The sequence below is a fragment of the Mastacembelus armatus genome, chromosome 8 (assembly GCF_900324485.2).
Source record: "Mastacembelus armatus chromosome 8, fMasArm1.2, whole genome shotgun sequence".
NCBI lineage: Eukaryota > Metazoa > Chordata > Actinopteri > Synbranchiformes > Mastacembelidae > Mastacembelus > Mastacembelus armatus.
Window position 1 is genome coordinate 16140141 of NC_046640.1, and position 22355 is coordinate 16162495.

The 22355-nt window shown below is 39.6% G+C and overlaps 1 protein-coding gene across 1 annotated transcript; it reads right to left on the minus strand.

The window, feature by feature from the left end:
- Nucleotides 1-2927: 2927 nt before the first annotated feature.
- Nucleotides 2928-21864, minus strand: mosmoa (modulator of smoothened a). Its single transcript, XM_026324783.1, has 3 exons — nucleotides 20888-21864; nucleotides 11680-11892; nucleotides 2928-5971 (listed from the first exon to the last, which is right to left on the minus strand). Exons 1-3 carry the CDS (start codon nucleotides 20991-20993, stop codon nucleotides 5787-5789), a joined length of 504 nt encoding a protein of 167 aa, XP_026180568.1. The 5' UTR covers nucleotides 20994-21864; the 3' UTR covers nucleotides 2928-5786.
- Between the last annotated feature and the right edge of the window lie 491 nt (nucleotides 21865-22355).

Consider the following 22355-nt stretch of genomic DNA (forward strand, 5'->3'; position numbering starts at 1 on the left):
ATTATTTAAAGCTAAAATGTGGGATGATTCCTTCTATTTTGAGCCACACCCCACAACATAAATGGCCTCTTTTACAGTAACATGTTCTATTCCACTAACTGAACAAATCAAAATGTATTGTTTGCCCACTCTTTAAGACACCTCATCTAATTTTCAAGAGACACCAACCTGTTATTAACTGTACTGTAGATTAATGTAGAATTTATAAGGCAGCTTTCAGAAAACAGATAATGATATTGTCATCATGTTGATCTTCTCCTCAGGTGGAGTACTGTGAGCTGGAGCGGCCTGTCATGAACAGATGGCAGCCATAAGTGTGCTTGGCAGTGTATTGACATAATAATCTATCTCAGTGGGCAGCAGGCCACTGCACTGTAACCCCTGAACACAACATTCATGGAAGTAGCATGGTATACACATTTGCAAATGAGGTGTATAAAATATAGGAGTATATGCTGTGGCAACATATCCGCTGAGAATTTTTTCACTGCTTCTTCCACCCACACAACTTATGCCACTTTAAGGCACCTATCAGTGTGAGCTGCAGCAAACAGCAGTGAATTCTGCACACGGTAAAGCATTTTGTATCATACATGTTTGAGTCTTTCTTCAAATCTAGTATCAGCAGACAGAAATGTGAAAAGTAAATTGACAGCATACAGTTGATAACAGCTTTACTGTAAAATGATTCATTACTAATCACATGTTAAAGATCTTGGCTGGAAATGCCACATGATGCACTGTGCTCAGGGCAGATCTTCATTCCTGTGTTGTGTGAATAGAACTAGTTGTCCACTAAATCTCATCTTCTCCTGCAGAGAAACCTTTTAGTCTCAGTAAAAGCGTGATATTTATACACAGTGTACTGCATTTGAGTGCACTGTGTGAGATAAAACTGCATGAAATGTGAAACAGATATGGCTCGAATCTGCTCTCAAACACCACTTGCGGTTCAGCAGATAGCAAAATTGTTAATTGAGAGACATTTCCACCAAATTAGAAAGGGATCGTTGCTTGATGATGTCCCATTAAACATGCTGAACATCCAGCAGTAAGTGAGATTTTCAAAGGGGAACTCAGCTCATCTTATCAGTCGTTTTGCAACTATCTTTCATATTTCATTTCATCACTTGGCGCCACTGGCTACTTCTGATTATTAAGACAACCCTCATAAAAGCTTTCTTAATTCTTCTTTGACCAGTTATTACCCCTAATTTTATATCTAATATTCCCCCTGTGTGTATATATACACATACACATTCTACTTTATAGCTTACATTTAAAGGCAGAGCAGTGCTTACATAGCATCCTTCAATGGACTGCTTCATTACTGATCACTGAGCAGTTTGGGCCAGAGTAATGGTCTCACTTCAAACAGGTCTGAGAGAACGGTTCTGGGATCTGTCAGTCCTGATCTGCCCTCTAATAACTCACTATTAAGCATCTGCTGCTGATCAGGAACATCCAAATTAATCCAATATAACAGCCTCATCTGTGAGCGCTGGCAAATTTTACCTCTCTCCTCAATATATTTCTGTATATCAATAAGATGACTAAATGCATTAAAGCCTTACTGAGATTGTGACAGAATAACATTAGTCGGTAAATTCCAAGGCTGCTAGGGATGTAAGGAGCCTTTTTATGATGGTTAAGGTCAAATGATTGGTGCATTTTTTCTGTAGTTCTGCTAAAGTCCTAGAGCTGTCTTCAGAAAATGGAACATTGGCTGATCCGAAATACTGTGACCATCTAAAATCCTCAATAGAAACACCACTCATGCTCACCTCCAAGCTGCAGGTCACTCTGAGGCTAATGGAGGTGCAGTCCTGAGCTGAGTAGCACCGTCTTATCTTCAGCTGCATGCCAACACTGACAAAATGACAAATAAATCATGAAACTGACTTGCCCAACTGAAAAACATGTATAAAAAGACCCATTTGTGGTGGGTTTGTGCTGTGAACAAATAATTGAGAGTTTCAATGGTGTTCAGGTTATATTATTCTGGTGCTTTGTAGGTGACGGAAGGAAGGGGATTAATTAAACCTAATTGTAAATATTATTTATGAGAAACCATCAATTTGAGTGCAGCTGTTGCAGAAAAACAATCAAGAACTTCAGAGATGTTCATGTTTTCTCCTGTAGGGCAGGTTTTTATGAGCCTTTAAGGAATAGTTTACTATTGTGGGAAATGCGTTTTGTGCATCTTTAGTAAGATACAGAAGAAAAAAATGTGTAACACTTTCATGTCTGCAGATTAAATATGAAGCTACAATTACAGGCAACAATCAATTAGCTTAGATTTGCACAAAGTGCAAACAGCAAACAGTGCAACTAGTGCATGTTCTCTGAAAAAGCTTTTAGCTCAAAAAGTCACAAAATTGTGACTGTACCTCCAACTTGTCCTAATAATGGTGCATGGGGTAAAAGCTGTGCTGATTAGCTCAAAACTGCAGAGGTGACGCATGTTCACCAGTTTGAAACCAAAGATTAAAGGTATTCTGAAAGGGAAACAATGACTGTGCAGATTTAAAGCAGAAGAAAAAAAAATGAACAATACCTAAAAATAGAGAAAAAACAAAACAAAAAACAAAAACATTCTTCAATATATAATATCAAGAAAAATTATAGCTTGATACTTATTAACACCTACACACAGGAGGGTTTGTTCTTAACAAGAAGCTGTCCAGATCTAAACACAGGCGCTCTGAAAAAACAGGTAGTTCTTGCTGATGCATCCTTGGTGGCTGCCCTTGAATTTCAGACTTAATGAAGTAGGAGTACAAGGACTTTCAGGCCACATCCTGTAAAAATAGAAGGTTGATATTAAAGTTAACAGCTTAAGGAGAACTTCTCTGATTAAATTAACTCCTGATTACATTCATACATCACATCCCCTTCAATAAGAACCATAAATCATACAGACTGTGTCAGAGTCAAACACACCCATTTTTCTCTCTTTATTCAGTGATAAATAATTCCCTATGACCATAGGCTTTATGTGTAGACATCCGATCGAGGCAAGAGACAAATTAGAGGGCACACACTGCCACCATTAGAAAATAATTGCAGAAACAAAAACGATGAGGTAAGAAGTTCTCTTTTTTTATACATTTGTGGTGCTTCTATTTCTGTTATCTATACTGTTGAATGCACAGTGCTTCCTAATACAGAAATTCTGCCTTTTGTGTCTGTACATTATTAAACAATAACAGGTCATGGCACAATACTGAACCAACCAAGACAGGGCACTGCAGAGTGTATAGTTTAGCAATATACATCATCAGACTGAGAGTAAGAAAAGCTGAGCAGGAACAGAACTACAAAACAAAACTAAGACTTAGGGACTGAGCTCCGTGATTGGTTTAACACACACACGCACGCACGCACGCACGCACGCACGCACTCGCTCTCACACACACACACACACACACACACACACACACACACACTTTTCATGAGACATCCATGTCAGTAGATTGTATGCTCTCTTAATTGTTTTCAGTGTTAAAATGGACAAGCAATGTACAATCTGTGTGAGTTGTTTTTCATGTGCATAGATATGGAAGCTGAAACAATTAGCTGACAAAAAATAAACTTTCACTATTTTGATATTTATGAAGATATGAAGTACGTTATAGATTATTTCTCTATCATGAATAAATGGTCATAAAGATGCTTAGAAAGCTGAAAAAAATATTGAGAAATTTGTCTGTACGTCCACTGGCACATTGCATACATTAACTGATAATAGCTAATGGAGGATGCTTTTAATGTTTCCAAACGGCCAATGTAAACATGGCAACATTATAGTTCCTGTTCACAATACACAAAGCTCCCAAATTATTTTTTGTAAAACACTAAGCACCATTGTGTCCCCCAAATCAAATAAGTTTGTGTCAATTAGAAATATGGAAAAAATATTTGATGTGCCTTACAGGATGGGAGCTGTCTGACAGGTTTTAAGTGAAGGTTATGTGCCTGTGTCGTGTACAGATTAAAATTTAGAAACACAGCTTATTAGAAATTACTCTTCTTGTAGACGTTATTTTGAGTTTTAAAAATGTTTGGGATTTTTTGGAAGACTTATTAGAGCACTTAACAAGAAGATAATCTACAACTATTTTGATAATTACACTCATTTAAGCAACTTCAAATAAAAATAACACATTTTCTGATTCCAGCTTCCATAAATGTGAGGATCTCAAGCTTTTTCTTGCCATATATGAGAATACATTGAATATCTCAGGTTTTCCACTGTTGGCTGGATAAAATCAAATCAAAATTGATACTCAAAACAACCAAGAAAATGTTGTTTGGCACTGAAAATAACTGTCATTTGCAGTATGAATGTGTTAAACATGTCTAACAAATGTGTGCATGTGTGTGTTGCATTCACGGACCTCAAGAGCAGCACACTGAGGCACAGCCCCATGCATGGACCTGACCTGCAGTCCCAGTGCCTTCACTGTTTTACAAAACAAGACAAAAAATGCTCCTGGCTCGCCTCTTTCCTGTCCAACATTAAAGGAGAATACCACCAATTTTCAGCATTCACGTTATTTTCACATCTTAGGTAACTTCATCTTCTATTTGTTAAAGTGAGTACTGTCTGCAATATTTAGTGATGTATGAGCTCATCATAACACCTCCAAAATGTAACACTGAGAAGATGTACACCTTTGAAAAATACTGTCACTGTGCTTGTGGCTGTACTTATTACTACAAATACAACAGGTTTATGTTCAGATGATTATTCTCAGTCTTATTCACAGTCTTCTAGTTATTGGAAAAAGATGTGCATCAGTGTCATGTAAGCTTAACAAAACAGCTGTCTACACTCAATGATATATTATTGCTGTCCATATAAATAACATTATGCAAGGTCTTAGATTGAGTGGCATTCTCCTTTATGGTACCCGACCTTCCATTTTTCTGCCCATGGAGGACACCCCTTGTTACTACCTGCTCCTGAGCCTGAGCTGGTTGAGGCAGCACACCTGCATCTTCCTCTCATCCACAGCAGCTCATGTGTTGGCCCAGACAGCTGGACTCACAGCTGCTCTCCACAACCACCCATCTGGGGCTGTGTGATGCGACAAGTGAGAATAAACCCTGCTCTAAAGCCAAGCTGGCAGAAATCCCCCCCCCCCGCCCACCCCTGTAAAATCATTCAAGGGAACAGGTCAGTGAACCTCAATTACAGTCAAACTACTCCAATGGAAGGGCAGTGGGGAGTGCAAGAAAAAAAAAAGAACACAAAATGTACAACAACAGAAAAACACACAACTGAAATAGCCAAGAGAATCCAAAAATAGCAACGGGAGCGGTCGTGACGGCGCAGATGTGTGCTGAGGGCAACAAAGCGGGCAGCCGGAAATCAAGTTGAGTGGCTGTAGTGGTCCTCAAGAAAGGCGTGCCAGCATTGTGGCCACAGTTGCCATAACAGCGGCACATTAAGCACCCTTTCCAACAGAACAACAGGGAGAAGGCCATGTTTTAAATCAACAGTGGCAGGCTGCAGCAGCAGCCTGAACTGCCTTCTCTTACGCTCCTCTACCCATTTGTGCCCATGTCCCCCTTTAGTGTTTTGTTCGATTATGCATTTTCATCTTTTAGTAGTTAGGTACTCCATGGCAGTGCGGTCCCTTGACACTTAAGACACTTCCTGTTTCAGGCTTCTGGGAAGAGTTTGTTGTTTAGATTTTCAGTCTTTTGTGTGTTTTTGTAAATCCCATAAAACTTTCAGAGCCTCTTGTTACAGTTCAGAGGCAATCACGGTCTAGTCCTCAGCCTGGGAGGCAAACTTTGCCTGCAAACAGCAGTCCCACTATGGTGAAGAAGATAGAGAGGACAAACAGCACGTACGAGGAGCCCACCACTGTGTTGTTGGGCAGCTTGTACGGCTGGCCTCCCACCTCATTGATGTAGAAGCCTATGGGGAAGATCAGTGCCGCCATGCAGAACAGGATCACTGGAAGAAAGGAGACAGAAACCGTTAATTTACTGAAAAAACGATTCCTGTGATTCTGTACAGACACACAATTTCAGTTTCTATGTGTCTAAATCCTACATGGAAATTTAGGGATGGTACAAAAAAAAAAACAAAAAAAAAAAAACAAACATCTGACTTCAGCCTGTGTTTCTGGTTTTGTTCTCCACATCAGATGCATAAATTTACCCATGAACTCACTCAACATGTGCAGGAAACAGGTTGCACAAATGAATTCAATTTAACAACTTCATTAGTGAGATACAATAGGGCCTTTCAAATGGATTTTAAGAAGTTACACAAAGCTGACTATGCAGCGTGACTGTCTTTATGAAGATGCAAGAGCTGATGCCACTGTGACACAAAATGTTCTGTTAAATGGCGTTTATTCAACAATATATTTAAAACAGGCTACATGTCATAGATTATACTTCATTCTGACAAATACAGAGATAAAAAATACAAGTTGCCTAGCCAAACACAGATCTGGCAGTATATCTTTTAGGTGCCAAATTGCAAAAATGACATTCGTTGCTCATTTTACAGCCACATCCTCATAAAAGAGATAAAACGAGCACTTGCACAATTTATTGTATAAAATTTTGCAATAATCATCAATTGATGAGACAGAAATGGTGAAAATCCAAAATGTCACACCAAGATCTCACTGTATTGCTGAACATGAGACAAAACAAAGTAATAAACAAACAAGGTGCTATGGAGGAAGCCACACAGATGGTGATGTTACATAAGAGACATAATGAAATGATGGTAAATTTAAATTACGTTCAATTTATGTTTGGGAAAAAATAGCAATGCAGCAGAACAAGAGTCATTTACTTTTTAAATTTCCATTCCTCATCAAAACCTGGTGCATACATTACCCAGAATGAACCTCAACCATCTAGTTTGATCTTAACCTTTTGTGTGTAATGCTCCCTAATGGTAGCAGGAAAAAAAAAAAAAAAAAAGTGTTGCTTTACTGTCACTTACCCCTCTCTTAACAAATGTGGTTTCTTCTCTAAAAACACAAAAGACCATAATCTAATTTCTTAAACTTAAAAAAGAAAAGATGGTTTATGTAATCAAAACAGAGGATTTACCAAAACAGAATTTACTCAGCTACATTTCTCCAGGGGAGAAATTTGCTCAACCTGATTTTCGATTGCAAATTAAAGCATCGCTGTGGGAGCAGTGTGGGAAATGTTTTTAGAGTCAGCAGTGTATCCTTGGACAAAAATATCCAATTAAAGGTTCAAATAAAATAGACTATCATAAGCTAACTATTAGAAGCCCGAATGTGTTTCAATAAGGGTTTGACTATTTGTAAAAATTCAGTCACTTTCACACTGTAAAAATAAGCTGTGCTCTTTGAGCTTGTCAGCAGAACCTTGTCTGCTAATGCAGTCAAAATAAGAAAGGCACTGTTCCAAAATAAAGTCAAAGTCAGAGAACATATTGCTTGTATACAAGGATATACAGTAACCACATTGAGAGTGCATACAAACTCCAATTTCCTGCACAACTTCACTTCTTGTGTGCACATAAACACAGATTGGTGAGCTATAATAATGGCGTTAAACCCAGTGGGATCAATTACTTGATGCAATGACCACAGAATGAGAGCTATTACTTTCATAATAGACACTTCTCTGAAAAACGGTGAAATTGTGGTGATGTTCTGTTTAGCATGTGTCAGGTCTGTTAGCAAAGCAGAGGTCAGGGGTGAAGTCATTACGGAGCGTTATTGGCAACTGTGATTGGATAGCAAAGCCGTCACCAATTAGAGTGACTCTCTTTTCTTCTGTTTCCTCTGAAGATGTTCTTTCTCAAGGCTTTAGTCCAGCTGAGTTCACTTATATAATGCTCAGTGACATTAAACAGCAAATCAAACTGTGTGGCTTTTCTGTACCAGGGATGCACAGACCTTATAGAATAGATTCATCCAATTAAAAATAACTCTCTCAGTTTAAAGTACACTCACTGTTTTTCTGCATTACCCCAGCTTTTCTGCAGTATGTATCAGAATTATGCAGATGGTAAACATGTATTCATAAAACAGCAGTGTGACTAGTGTGCGCTATATAAATTCTAAATGTCATCTACCTTGGTTTTATGCATAATTAAAAGTACTCTAAGACAAGGAATGACAGCTGACAGAGGCTGTGCTGAATTAATTTGGTTACCTAAACAGTGTGTAACCCATTAGGTGATATCTCAGGGAGCCATTTTTAGCTTTTTACTTTTCACTCTTACTTGCCAATTTGCAGAGATGCTTGCTTACCTGTAACAACAATGCCATGTGGCTAAAAGGGTCTACATTAGTACAACAATCTGGATAATGGAACTGAAAGACATAATATTGGGGAGAGTGATGGGTGACACTGATAAAGAAATAAACAGCATTATCTGTTTCTGACTAATTCACATGTCAAGTGAAAATGTTTTAAGATTATTATAAAAAAATTCAATGTCGTAGCCGTAGTTTAAACCATATGTCTAAATAATAGATATACTTAAAAAACTGCCAGCTCCTACATTTCATTTGAATAAGCCTAAACTGGAGTGCGACATTCGTGACCTGATTAAATAATGAATTGGTTGCTATCATGGTGTCTGTCAGGCTCTTGTGCTACTCTCAAAAAAATTAAATCTGACATGTAAAAGAGTAAATGATGTATAAAATCAGGATGGCAGTATGTCTAGAAGCAGTCTTTAAATAGCCAGTTGGATGCATGTTGTGCTGACACTGACTAACATCTCCAGTCTGTCACTGAGTATACATGAACAGCGGTAAAACCTGCAGAAGAGACAGACATACGGCAATATTTATGTCCGTCTCTTTGCCTGCTCATTGCTCTGTCCACATGTTTATCTATGGAGGGGGGTATAGTTGCAAAAGAATATTGTGAATGGTAAGCTGAAGTAGAGCCAGAAATCTGGGGCTCAGCATTATTCCTGCAGGCTTCAGCTAGCAATTTAATTGAAGTGCACCTCATGGTCCACTGCTTCTCCTAAGTGCCTCAGCCAATGACATCTGAAGCCTTGTTCACCTGCTGCTGGTGAAACTACAGCATGTTGTCTGATAAACTAACAAATGCATAGTTCCTACTGTATTTTGACAAACAATTAATTGTTTATGTCAGCTTTAAGCAAAAACCTGTCCTGCCCCCTGTCATGGACTAAACAATTAAAGCATGATTTAAAAAATAATCTTTCTCCTACTCTAACTAATTTCTCTCTTAGCATCGTTTTTAAATCTCTTCTGTGTTTGAGCAGCTGTAGTTTGCTCATTTACACTGAAACATTAAAGGACTGCTGTAACAGATGGAATGAGTGTAGACTGATGAAGAGACAATGAACAATAAAGGTGAATAACCTGCAAGTCATCTTAAAGAAAATAATTAGTATTTTTATTTTGTAGTGTACCTCTGTCTATCTAGTCGGTGGTGAAAAGACGGTGTGTTTTTTTTTTGTTTGTTTGTTTTTTTTAATAGTAGCATACGTTGGTTTATATCTTCAAAGTCCTGACATGGGACTTTCACATAGCATTTTTTTTATTTAAGCAGACTACATACAAACTGTGAAAACAACCTGTCAGCTTTATACTTTCTTAAACTGCCAAAATGAGAAGCCTGGATTAAAGCTGGGTTTGTGCTGAAAAAACAGTTTCACACTAAGTGAATGCACATAAACTCAGCAAAAGCCAGAGTGGTAATTATTACACTTATTAAGTGCAGTTACTCTTAATGTATTGTGAAGGTATGTAATGAGCTTTGTTTATTATGGCTGCTCTGACCCTCACACCTTGGGGCAACACTACTGCTGTGTGTATTTAGAGACACAGAGGCGGATCTGTGCTCGTAATACAAAGCTGCCTATTCAGGTGGCAGTGGCCTGGAGCCAGTTACACTACCCACCTCCTCCCAACCTTCATCACCTGCTTGCCCCGAATGAACTACCCCCCAGCTCTTTGCTACCACCGTCACTTTATTCTTCCTCCCACTCTCTCCATTAGTGCCTCTCTTTGGCAACCACTTCTTACTCATTAACACCATCAGCAGCCCTTGACCTCTACAAACCTAATTATTCACTCAGCTCACCTTCTTGACTCAAACTTTTGTAAACCTCCACCCATTTCTGCACTTACCGCATCACCCTTTACCCCGCAATGCAGAGGAGTGTTGCCGTCACAGCTTAAGTTCACCAACAACGGCTTGGCCACTTTTTTTCCTTTTTATCACTTTCCTTAACTTGTTACAAGCTGTTGAGGTCCAAGAGGATTCCAGCAACACCCTAGCTCACTAAAGCACCAGATAATGCGGTTGCTAAACCAGAAAAAAGTGATGCCCTGTTGTCACTTCCCCTCTCTTGTAACTACTGTGGTTTCTTCTCCGTCATAGCTAAAAGCCTTTTCTGCCACTCTAGGCGTGTTCTCACATTTGAAGTGATAATCATCATCATCATGCTTTAAACCCTTTTAAAAGAAAAAAAAAATCTGTACTAATAATATACTTTTGTCTAATATGGCCAACAGAAGCTTAGCAGGGGACAGGGGTGACAATTGCTCACAGTTGCCATGGCAACTTCCTTACTTTCCTATGAGTGCGATTGTTAAACAATGACACTACGCCTTTCTAATTTAGCTTATGACACAGATTTGTGCTTACCGGACAGACGGCTTTTGGATGGGTCTGGGACTCTGTGGTTATTCACTCATTTCCAAGCAATTAAGTAGATTTACAAAACCAAGTTATGAATCTGCTCTTTTGAACTGACAGGAAAAAAATAGTGCTTGTTTAAAATCGACTTTCTCCTTTTTCAAACAAAGAAGTCACAGTGTGTTGAAAGATGCACCCAGCTTTCAAACAATAATACAGTGCAATGCATTGTGTCATCACATGCCACTGCTCCATCTGTACGGGTGCACTTGAGGCTGTATATTAACCAACCAATCAAAGTACACCCTCCCACATGGCTTTATGAAAAGCCAGCCCAGCCACAACGGACGAGATGGCTGCTGAGTTATTATCGAGTGCTGGAAATGCATCTACGCAGCAATTGTGTATGGGGGGAAAAAAAGAGACTAGTGTTCAAGGCAAAGAGGGAGCGAAAACACAAGAGAAATGTTGTGGCACATAAGCCACCCACTCGGTTACCAGATGAGCTGCATTACTCAATAAATCAGCTTCAGGGAGCAAGAGGAGTCATCAAGCATGGAAAAAAAAAAAAAAACAATATATATATATATATATATATATATATATACACACATACATACAAAAAAAGAACACTTATAAATGTGCAAATGCAACAAAACTCACACACACCCACGCACAGGTCCTCGCGTCAAGGAAACACAAACATACACAGTGTGAGTGCAGGGCTCCAAACGTTTTTGACATCACACACATCATCTACACATGCAAATTATAACTGCCTGTATAACTGGGCTAAAACCAATTTTTCACACCAATTCAACCTCATCTCTTCTTTTATTATTTCCTGCCTGAAGGGACTATGTGCCTGAATATACATATGCAGCAAGGATAAATTTCTAAAGGTTATGACATTACAGATGTAATGAGACAGAGGAGAAAGTGTGAAAGCTCTAGGGGAAATATGCTGATAGCAAGTTCAGTAAAGCAAAACTTTCATTCAGTGTGAATGTCATCATCTCATTCACTTACTGCCGGTGAAAGCGATCCAGCGGGCGTACTTGGTGGCTTCTCTGCGCCAGTGTGATGCCACGAGGAGTCCACAAGTGACTGTGAGGGAGATGATGCCCATGATGATGAAGAAAAGTGTGGTGACCCACTCTGGGGGAAGCCGTGGCGGGATACAGGTCCGGTCTCGTCCGTGGATGGTCTGACATTGCCGGACTAGACCAACTGTAAGGGCACCTATGGAGAGAGAGCAACTAATAATAAGGTGTCCATTTTTGCCCTGCAGATCATTTCCAAATGATTTCAAAAACCAAAGAGATGGGGACAATATGACTGAAACAGATCTTTGGCTCTAACATTTGGGTGTTTGACCACACACGTTAGGTATTTATTTACCCCTTTTTTTTTTTTTTTTTTTAAGAACCTTGGTATCTCATTAAATTTTCTCAAAAACTTTAAATGTTTTTATTTCTATCTATAACAGAATATGAGCACATGCGGTGTAGCGAAGTAGAGATCAGAGAGCACAGCCAGTTCATGATAATTACAACTACAACAGCTTAAAAAGTTAAGCCTTTACACTGTTTCTTTTGCTAAATCATATTGATTATTCATAGCTCTGTGGTAATGCTAGTTGGTCCTACAGCGGTCCATGACCCAGGGGATGGAAACCACTGATCGATAACACTTAATGCAACACAGCTAATGCAAGGCATGATTAAAAAATAATAATCATCTGAATATACCAGGCATGAAAAATGTTCTCTAAAATGTACCTCAACTATTCATACATGTTGTGAAGTCCAGACCTCACAAACACACAATCTTAAAGAGTGAGAAGCACAAGACTGCAAGTGGAAAGAACTAGTGGAGCAAAACAAACTGAAGGTCTTATACTGGTGACAAACAGTGAAGAGGTGATGAATTACTGCCTCAATCAGTGGCAAAGTGAACAAGGGACAGGGGAAGGAAGAAGAATGGAAAAAAAGACAGCATGAGGCTCCTTTAATTTGTCACCAATGCAGGGCTTGAGAGTTGGGGAATTGCTTTCTTCACACTGGTGGGCCCAATTATGCCTCTGGCCAATTTTTTTTTTTTTTTTTGAAACACTTCACACTGCCAATTATTGAATCAATCCCACACAGGTATCACAGTCAAAGACAATTCAGTAAGAATTTGTAATAATATCAAATAAATTATTAGCAGCTTTACAGGATCAATATCTGTAAATATATTGTATGTTGAAGCCATCCATACTCTGCAACAACCACCAATTCTTCCTCCATTTTCCTCCTAATGTGCTGTCTGCCAACTAATCTTTGAAGGTCTAAATTTGCACATCTGTTTTCGCAAAACATGACAGGACTTAATGTTCTTCTGTGCTCATCCATCACCAGACTGGACTGAGTCATGATCAGAGCTCTGCCAGAGCCTGAGTGGTAAGGCCAGTACTCACAGCAGGAACAGGCACCAGTGGTACAGCCACTCTGGAGGGACACTGCTCAATTAGAGCATGTCCTCAAGGGGACTTTCTGACTGAGTAAGCACAATGGCGTCACATCACTCAGGACTCTGCTGATCACAGGTCTCTGGCAAAGAAGGGTGGACTTAAAGCAATAGACTGCAGGAGATAAGAGGGCTTTGTTTGAAAAATGAGTGGGTGGCGTTTATGTGTAGTGAGCTTTTTGGATGGCAGCACAGGTGTCCTACACCCTTTGACACTTTCTATATGTAGCGAAATAATGGGACACTTTTACTTTGCCGTGAGACAACAGAAGTGTAATTGAATTTTTGTTTCTACATAGAAACCTAACCTGGCACATTAACGCCACCTGTGGAATACTGGGAAACCATTGGAAAGACTGTGAATCAATTAAGCTGGAATTGTACTACTATTTGAGAGTACATGTGAATGGCTAGGAAACATCTGTGTTCAGGTTACCTTTGAGCTTGTATGTTTTTTGTTCTATTATGTATGTTTCTTTTTTCGAGTCCTGACAGAAAGCTGAACCTACTCATCACTTGCCTCATGTTTGCATATGGGAGGGGTGCAGAACAGCTCCTCTGCAAATATCTATGACCCACAGTTACCCATGATAATATTCTCTGCAAAAGTCTGCAGACGCTTTAACGTATTTTCATGAAGCATAATTCCAAAGTCACCCTCATATACATGAGACGTACAAGATGTACAAAACACACAGAAAAACAGCTCCATACTCAAGGTCAAAACCTCCACAGTGAACCTTAAAATAAACACTGCCCATCTCAGAATAATCTAAAGACATAATTTCATCTACATGTTTGAGGCATAATCTGGAAAAAAAAAATAAAAGATTTAACGAGGGATAAATACTCATTCCACTGACCACAATATAACCCTTTCACTAAAACGGCAAGCTTGTGTGGGCGACATCACAAAAGTTCAACAGTGGCTTAGCAGGTGGGAGGAAGTGTGTAAGTATGCAAGCTGGAATTTCAGAAGGTCAAACTTCTGTCTGGCACCTAAATCCAAACATTTTTTTACCTATCAATTACTACCCATTGTATCTTTTTACTCAATAAATATATGATGCTGTTAAAACCCCTACTGTGACTAACGTACTTGAAATCTAGCAGTGTAAAAGAAGTGTTCTTGTTGCCCTGAGGCGTGGTGGGTTGTGCAGGCAGTCCAGAGGAAATCCTGTCCCCTTTGTAACATTCAGTGAAGGGACTGCATTTACAGAAACAGCTAAACACCAACTCAACCCTTCCCTACACACACAAACAATGCTAGTTTTTCAAAAGAAATGAATGTCTAAAGATGTTACAAGGTAGCAATACATGGAACTGCAAACCTGCTTTTAAACCTCACACACACCATATTAGGGAAATTAGAGCATGTTTTATTGTAGAAAAACTAAAATAAAAGGTTTCTATCTTTAATTTTACTTTATCATCTACCACTGGCACATTCTCATTTGTTACCAAAAAATGAAGGACAAAACTTGGCACATGAGTGGCTCACACAGGGAGCCACAAAGTGACCTTAGACAAATTAAAGAATGTGTGAAAAAAGCAATGACTGGTGCTGAGACTTTCAGGAGAACATCAGGCAAAAGTTTGATAGGTGCAGTTAATGGTACTGGTTTATGACTGTTTCCCCTGGATCCTCTGGCCTCCTGCAGTTTCACTAGCTCTCTGTGGAATTCCTGTCCGACAGCAGGCAGGCACGCTAAGCCACACAGATGGCTGAAGGTAAACAACTCAACAAACAGGCACACAGAAACAGTTCTAGTTCAAATCTCTGAGTCCAACAACAACTGTGTGTTCCTGATGCATATTTTTCACTCCAACATGAGAGAATCCACTTGAATTGACATTGTTAATTGACAAACACACATTCCTACAAACATGGACTCGCTTAAATTAAAGGAACAGATTGACATTTTAGAACGTAGGTTTATTTGCTATCTGACTGAGAAAAGATCAATACCACTCTCACATCTGTGAAATATGAAGGCAACAGCTGGTTACCTTAGCTGTCCAAAGGTAATAAAATCCACCTACAATCCCTCTAAAGCTCAAAGATTAATGCAGTAAATCTAATTTGTTTACTCCATACAAAAAAGACAAAGTGGACGAATGAAAATTCATAGTTTAAGAGGATATTATATGTTGGACTACTTTACTGAGACTAGGAGACCAGCTACTAGTCAAAAGTCAAACTGTCAAACACTTCTGCACCTCTCAAAATGTGAACTAATTGCATTCAATGAGGGAAGAGATGAGACAGGCCAGAGCAGGGTATGAAGGGTGCACCTTTCTTTAAAGTTAAGGCCTGATTAGCCTTCTGTTCAAAAGCAAATATATATATATATATATATATAAAAAACACTGAAAAGCATTTAGCTGTGGGTGATAAATAAATAGTGAGTGCAGAGATCACAGACAGTGTGTGAGAGTAATGCTGCAGTTTAGTCTGGCAGAGTCATACTGTCTTTTAACAAGGTGATGGCATGCTGGTAAAATAATGACCTTGATTTCCCAAACAGTGCACCAATGTAGGCCACCTCTTGCAAAACAGTACACATTCATATGATGTGAAGCCGCACAAAGGTGAATTCTGACGTGTAACTCCACCACATGAAGATTGACACTGCAATGAAACAGGAAACTAACTTATCAGTCATTCAGGATTCAATCAAAGTAAATGGAAAACAGAGCAAGTACGACCAAACCTGGAGGCTGCTAGAAACAGAAACCACCAAAATGCATTATGTTCAGTTTACAAACAACTCTTGGATGGTTTCTGTCCCTCATTTAAAGGAAAAAAAAGGGCCAATTCCCCAGCTTTGAGCTCACTTTCACGCCCCCTTCATCCCCAGTTGCACTGCAGTCAGTTCCTTACTATGATCAAAATACTCCTCTCACCATGTCTCTGCAAATGAGAGGAAATGAGGGACGTGTCTGCTCAGCTCCAGCATGATGATGCTGTCATTAAGGGAGCAGAGGGAATGCTGCTGTTTGTAAAGCTCTGGAGGCAGTGAAACAAGCCTCTGAACTGTGGTGGGTGGCAAGTAGGCAAGCTAAGGAAGCCAACAGCTGCTTCCTCTGCTGCTGCTGCTGTTGGACACTTTTACAGCCCCCACTTACATTGTAAGGGTAAATAGTGCAGGTGTGAATTGTCCAAACAAACTTACAAAACATACTAGAGAAACTCATGCAGAATGAGACGAGCACCAACACCTCCAAATAACAGGAATCATGTACTTTGACACAAGTACCTACTGTAAGTGCACCCATTAACACAAGTACATCTAATGTTTGAATATAGTAACATAAGAAACACAAACACAGCCTTCAATCGGATGTGAACCAAATCTTGCAACCAGTTTACGACGCTATTCTCTATACGATTAAGATGGAGCTGTTCAATCATTGTCAGACCAGACTACGTCTACATGTTCAGTTGTGAAACTGTGGCTGTGTTGTCTGACTTTTCCTGTTTGATAGCACAGACCGGACTGAACTTCAGATCAGAACTGCAGCCTGGCAACATTGGCTGGACCTGGTTGATTTGTATCAATGACAGTGAGTCCTTGTCCTGTGAAAGGGGATATCTATAATAACACAATTGAAAGTTCTCGTTTCATCTATTTTAGATGAAAATCAGACTCAGGCTGTAACTACAGCAACAGTTTCTAAGCACCAGTGATTGTTTACTATAATTCTGATCGACGTTACTTTTCTTCTTGGTTTTCCGTACAATGAAATGTGTTCTTGGGATTTTGTCCAACACAGATGGCTCTACTGAACTACAGCTAGTACAGAAAACATCTTCAACTACTGAGGATTTTTAGGTATAGTGGATTTGATGCAGCTCAGTATTTGGTGGAAAACAACATATGGCAAATAAAATAAAGTTGTCTGTTTGTTATTACACAACAGCTAGGTAATTAGAATGCATTTAGGGGCAACAAAAATCTCCCATTGTGGCATGGTGATTAAAGTCCATAAAATGGGGATGATAAAATACAAAATTAATTTTATGTCTTAAGAAACCGCTTGTTTGAAAAGACAAAGAGTGAAGCACATTCCTGTCACGATTGTCACCTTGTGATCACCATTAACAGCAGTCTTTGATTTCTGCTTCATTCAGCAACTCATAATAAAGTTACTTTGGAAAGTAATCTCAGGGTAATACTATACTAGAACAATTAGTTCAAGTCCTTGATTTTAAATGAGAAATGATTTGCATTTCTAGAAAATCTTTATAGAAAGATGCCACTATACATGAAAAGCAGTCATCATTGGCCTTGGAAGCAGCGGTGTGAGGAAAGCCAACTAGATGTGTTTTAGCATTTTTAAGTGAGTGAGGGTGTATAGGCTATAGAGAATGACATCCAGTGGGGTGACAGAAGGCCGTCATCATTGAAGCTGCCAAGAATCACACTTTGTGTCTGACACTGCCTTAACAATGGCTTTGTCTTGAAGCTCAGCACAGGAAATCAACTTTGGCTGTTATTGCCTGAGGATATCACACTGACACAAGAACAATGGACCCACATTCTGTCTTTTGTGTTGAGTGACAGTAGGGCTACTTCATCAAGTAAACCCTGTATATACATGGGTTTGCATTTTTATCTGTCAAAACCTTGAGCTAAATGTTTGTTTCCATTATGTGGACAATTAGAAAAAAAAAACATCACTGCTAATTGACTGCACAGGTTGTTTAGCTTTTCTTGATGAGGTCACAAAAACAGTTTCCATAAAATTACTTGACCAAAATACAACCTGAAAAGCCACACACTCCTTGAACGAAGTCAGCCTTTAATCAATGTTAACTGCCCTGGGAAACATGTCAAAGATGATATGCTGCACTCCTACAAGAGCAGGTTGTCAAGTACTAAGCCCCTCTGATAAGAAAACAGGGCTGGGAATCAGAGGTCAGCGGATTTGGGATAATATAGTGCAGGAAATGACCAGAGGCTCTTAATAATAACCTCAAATGATACACCACTCTAGTCAAACAATAATGTAATCAGTTCATGGTAAATAGTTTAACTCTGAAATAACTTAATCACACTTACAAACACTGATTCAAATGTGGCTCTTATTAGGTTAAACCAGCATGTCGGCTGTAAAAGAGTCCTAATGATTGGCAATCCAATATGCATGTCTTTAAAATCATAACAGAGCTTATCTTAAAAGTCAAGACAATTGTCCTGACAAAGCGGGGCCAAGGTCACAAGTTGAAATTAACTGCAAAGTATGTTTGCAATATAAACAAAAACAATATGATTCAAAGAGGATTCAAGATTTCAATGGTGAATTTCTAGTTTGAGTACAGCTATACAAAATAAACACCAGATTAATATATATTTTTTAAAGTGACATCTGGATTTAATTTCCCATTGACCAAATTATCTAGAAAAGCTGCTGAGGACACTGGGGTCTTTTGGAGTGCAGGGGACACTCCTGAAAGCTTTTTTTTTGACAGTGGTGGCATCAGCCATTTTTATGGAGTGGTCTACTAGAGCAGCAGCATCTTGACTGCGGACAGGAAGAGACTGGACAAACTGATCAAGAAGGCCAGTTTTATACTGGGAAGTCCCCAGACCCAGTGCAGGCGGTGGGAGACAGAAGGATGTTGGCCAAGTTAACATCCCTGCCGGAGAATGACTCTCACCCAATGCATGAGACTCTGGCAGCACTGTGCAGCTCTGTCAGTGACAGACTGCTCCATCCCAAGTGTGTGACAGAGCGCTACTCCAGGTCCTTCCTTCCCTGCTGCTGTCAGACTGTACAGGCAGCACTGTTAAACCAATAGACCCCCAGCTGACCTCATCAGCTATAGGTTAAACAACCTATAGCTGAAATATACCAAAGTGTAATATTGTCATTTCTAGTATATTTTTTTTATTGTGAACAGCTTGTTTTTAATTTTTCTATTCTGCTATTTTTTTAATCTTGTGCCCTACTTGCTGCCTAACCTATACCAAGACAAAAACAATAACATACTGTCCAAGCTGATAATTTAAACTAAAATGTTACTCTTGAACATAACTGCTTTTCTAGAGCAGGATCACCACATAACACAGACCTTGTTAAAAACCAATTTAGTTTACAATTAAATTTTCTAAAAGCGTCTGGCCCATTCTCAAATCGATTTAAAAAAAAAAAAAGAAAAGAAAAAGGTGTGAAAGAGATGAATGTCACTGGTCTATCACCTTTGTGTCTCATAAAACCACCCAAGGCAAATCACAGAATGATGAAGGAGAGTTGCGAGGGGAAACAGAAACTGACTGCAAGGTGGAAGCTGGCTGATGTAAAACACCCACTCTGTAACACCACCCACACGCACCACAACACTGTTGCTTAAATATAGCAAAGGTTCAACTTTCTGTACCTGAATGTACAGAACGTTCAATCTCTGTGGGCAGGTCCTTAATTTCTGATTGCAGTGCACTAATTCCAAATGAACTGATTGCAATGTCCAGAGCATTGTCACCAGTATAACTAAGAAAAACATCCATGGCACAGTCATGCTCTATATGTGGTAAAATATTTCCTCATTTTCTTCAGAAGCTATTATCAGTTTTGTGTAGATTGCTTAGTCTATTGTGCTAATGCTATCTGAATGAGTACTGGTAGACGATGAACCCTCCCTGACCCAATTACTAAGCTGCCGGATGCACAGGGAACAAAGAGGAGCAGCTGTCTATCAATAGCCTGAATGTGTTTTCATGAGTGACACAAATAAAACAGAGGTCCCATAGCACGTGCTCCTGAGCAAGACCAGCAGGGACACCATAAATAAACACCTTTTAGATTTGGCTCCTCATGTGATCGCTAATGAGATTCAAAAAATGGAGTTCACTTCAAATGTCAACATAGTCGCATAACACCGGACCACCTTTAGCACTGAAAAGATAAATCTCTTAATCAATTATTCAGCTGACAGAAAAAAGGCTACAAAGAATACATATTTCTATACTTGATTCAAATGTAAAATACAGTATTTTAGATCATTAGTTTAGTCCATGAAATGTCTGAACATTGTAAAATTTCACACATTGTGAAATCCTAAAATAGATTTGACCAACATTTTAAAACCCCTCACACTAGTACCATCTTTGGTATCTCTTGATTAATTATTTTAGTGATTAATTGCTAAAATTGTGAGAATTCATTTCCTCATTATCAGTACTAATTAATTAATCAACTCACCTTTCAGCTATAATTTTAAGCAAAGGGCTCATTATACTCTAGCAAATGTGATGATTTCCTAATTTCATCATTCATTTACATCACTGTAAATTAAATATCTTGTGTTTTGGACTGCTGACCAGACAAAACAAGCAGTTTAAGACGTCACTTTGGGATCTGATAAATTGTAAAGAGATTCATCGTTTTGTTTTTTTTTTTAAACATTTAAATTTCGAAACACTTAAACTAAAGTCATCAAAATAAGCATCTTTTGCAGGTCTAGAAGCAGAATAAATCCACAGTACCTGTTAATTATGAAATAGAATGACTGTTCTTGATATTATGGTCTGGACATATCTGTGAAGCATCATAAATATGCACTGTGGAAGACAAAAGATGTTGCTGCAGATAAAAACCTGCACACACAATGGGACGTATCTTTGTTGTGGTGATTATTTGAGGCTCCTGCTGTGATGGGACAGACTTCGTGGTAAAACACACAAACCATAAGAGCAGTTTTGGATGTCTCTGATTCATTTACCTGCTGATTCACCAGTGTTGATCCAGTCTGGGTTTGCAATGCTGGCTATTGCAAAGATATCTGCTGCCAGAAACAGGCACCCTGAAATGATGGTTAGTTTATCCATCTCGCCAGCTGATGAAGCGGCGAATGACGCCGGGAAATGTGGTGGTCGTTGTCCAAATGTGTCCCCGAGTGTCCAGAGACACGGGGTGGGCTGTTAACAGTCTAACCTCGCCCCCTTCAGCAGTTGCCTGCTGTTGTGGTTCTGTTGTGCATTTTGCAGCAACGTTAGCTCCTTCGCGTCAAGCAAGCGAGAGCCTCCAGCTACAAAATGTTCAAATACAACGCACATAAGCATCACATCTCAAATGCTGGTTGTAGTTCAGTACGATAGAAGCGTAGCTCACTCGGCGCCGAGGCCCTGAACGGTCTGTGCTGTCTTTCGGATCCGTTTAGGAGCAGCAGCCGCAACAGCAGCATCGGGCACAGCAGCGGCTAGCAGATAGCTAGCTAGCTACTTCCAAGATTCGGGCTCGGTATGCCGAGCTGCGGCCCAGGGGCTGCTCGACGGCCGAGACCGCGGCTGCGATACCATTTCACACACAATGTCACACAAACGGAGGTGCAGAAGAAGCAAAGCAAGTTGCCTCCACTTCGCGGTATCCGCGTTTTTAAGCGAAGGTCTAAGGTTACCCGTCAGGAAAGCGAGAACCCATCACCCTCTCTTGCTTATTCGAGCCCGTTCGCCTTCTCCGCTGGAAAAGCATCTGGTACTTCCAGTCCGATCCCCAACCAGCTTCGCCTCCTCCTGCTCCTCTCCAGCTTGTGCTGCTGAGCGCGGTGAGAAGACTGGTCTCGGGTTTCAACGCTGCGTTTTTCAGTCCAAAAACCACGGTTTATGTTCCAGTCTGGACGGTGCAACGTTATTGTTGTGCTGTCTCCCCGTAAGCCCACCGTTAGCTCAGCCTCCCTTTCTGCCAAATGACATCAGGCGAACACCCCCACGCAGCGTCACACACACATAGCTCGGGGGGGATCGCGCTTTTCTCGCGATACTATGCTCGAAACGGGGGTCGCGTTGTCCTGCTTGTGGCCTTTAAATGACCAAGGGGAGGTGCAAAAAAAAAAAAAAACAACAGAAAACAAAACGAATTAGAAATTCGAACAACAAAACCCGATTTGTTTGTTGTTTTGTGAAACCTGTTTCCCAAAATTTCACACTGCGGGGACCCAGTGTTTCAATTTTCAGACCTTATTATTTTAAGATTGGAGTACTCACATTAAACATATTCCTAAACAATGAGCTGACATTAGTGAGTCATTCATTATATAGGTAGCTGACAGAATATCTAAGGATATTTGTGCTATATTATACCCCTTACATATTTAACAGCAACACTTTTGATAGCAAGCCACTTTTGTGATCTTCTTACTTTTACTTGATTAAGATAAATCAAAATATAAACCATACATACTTTTTGCACCA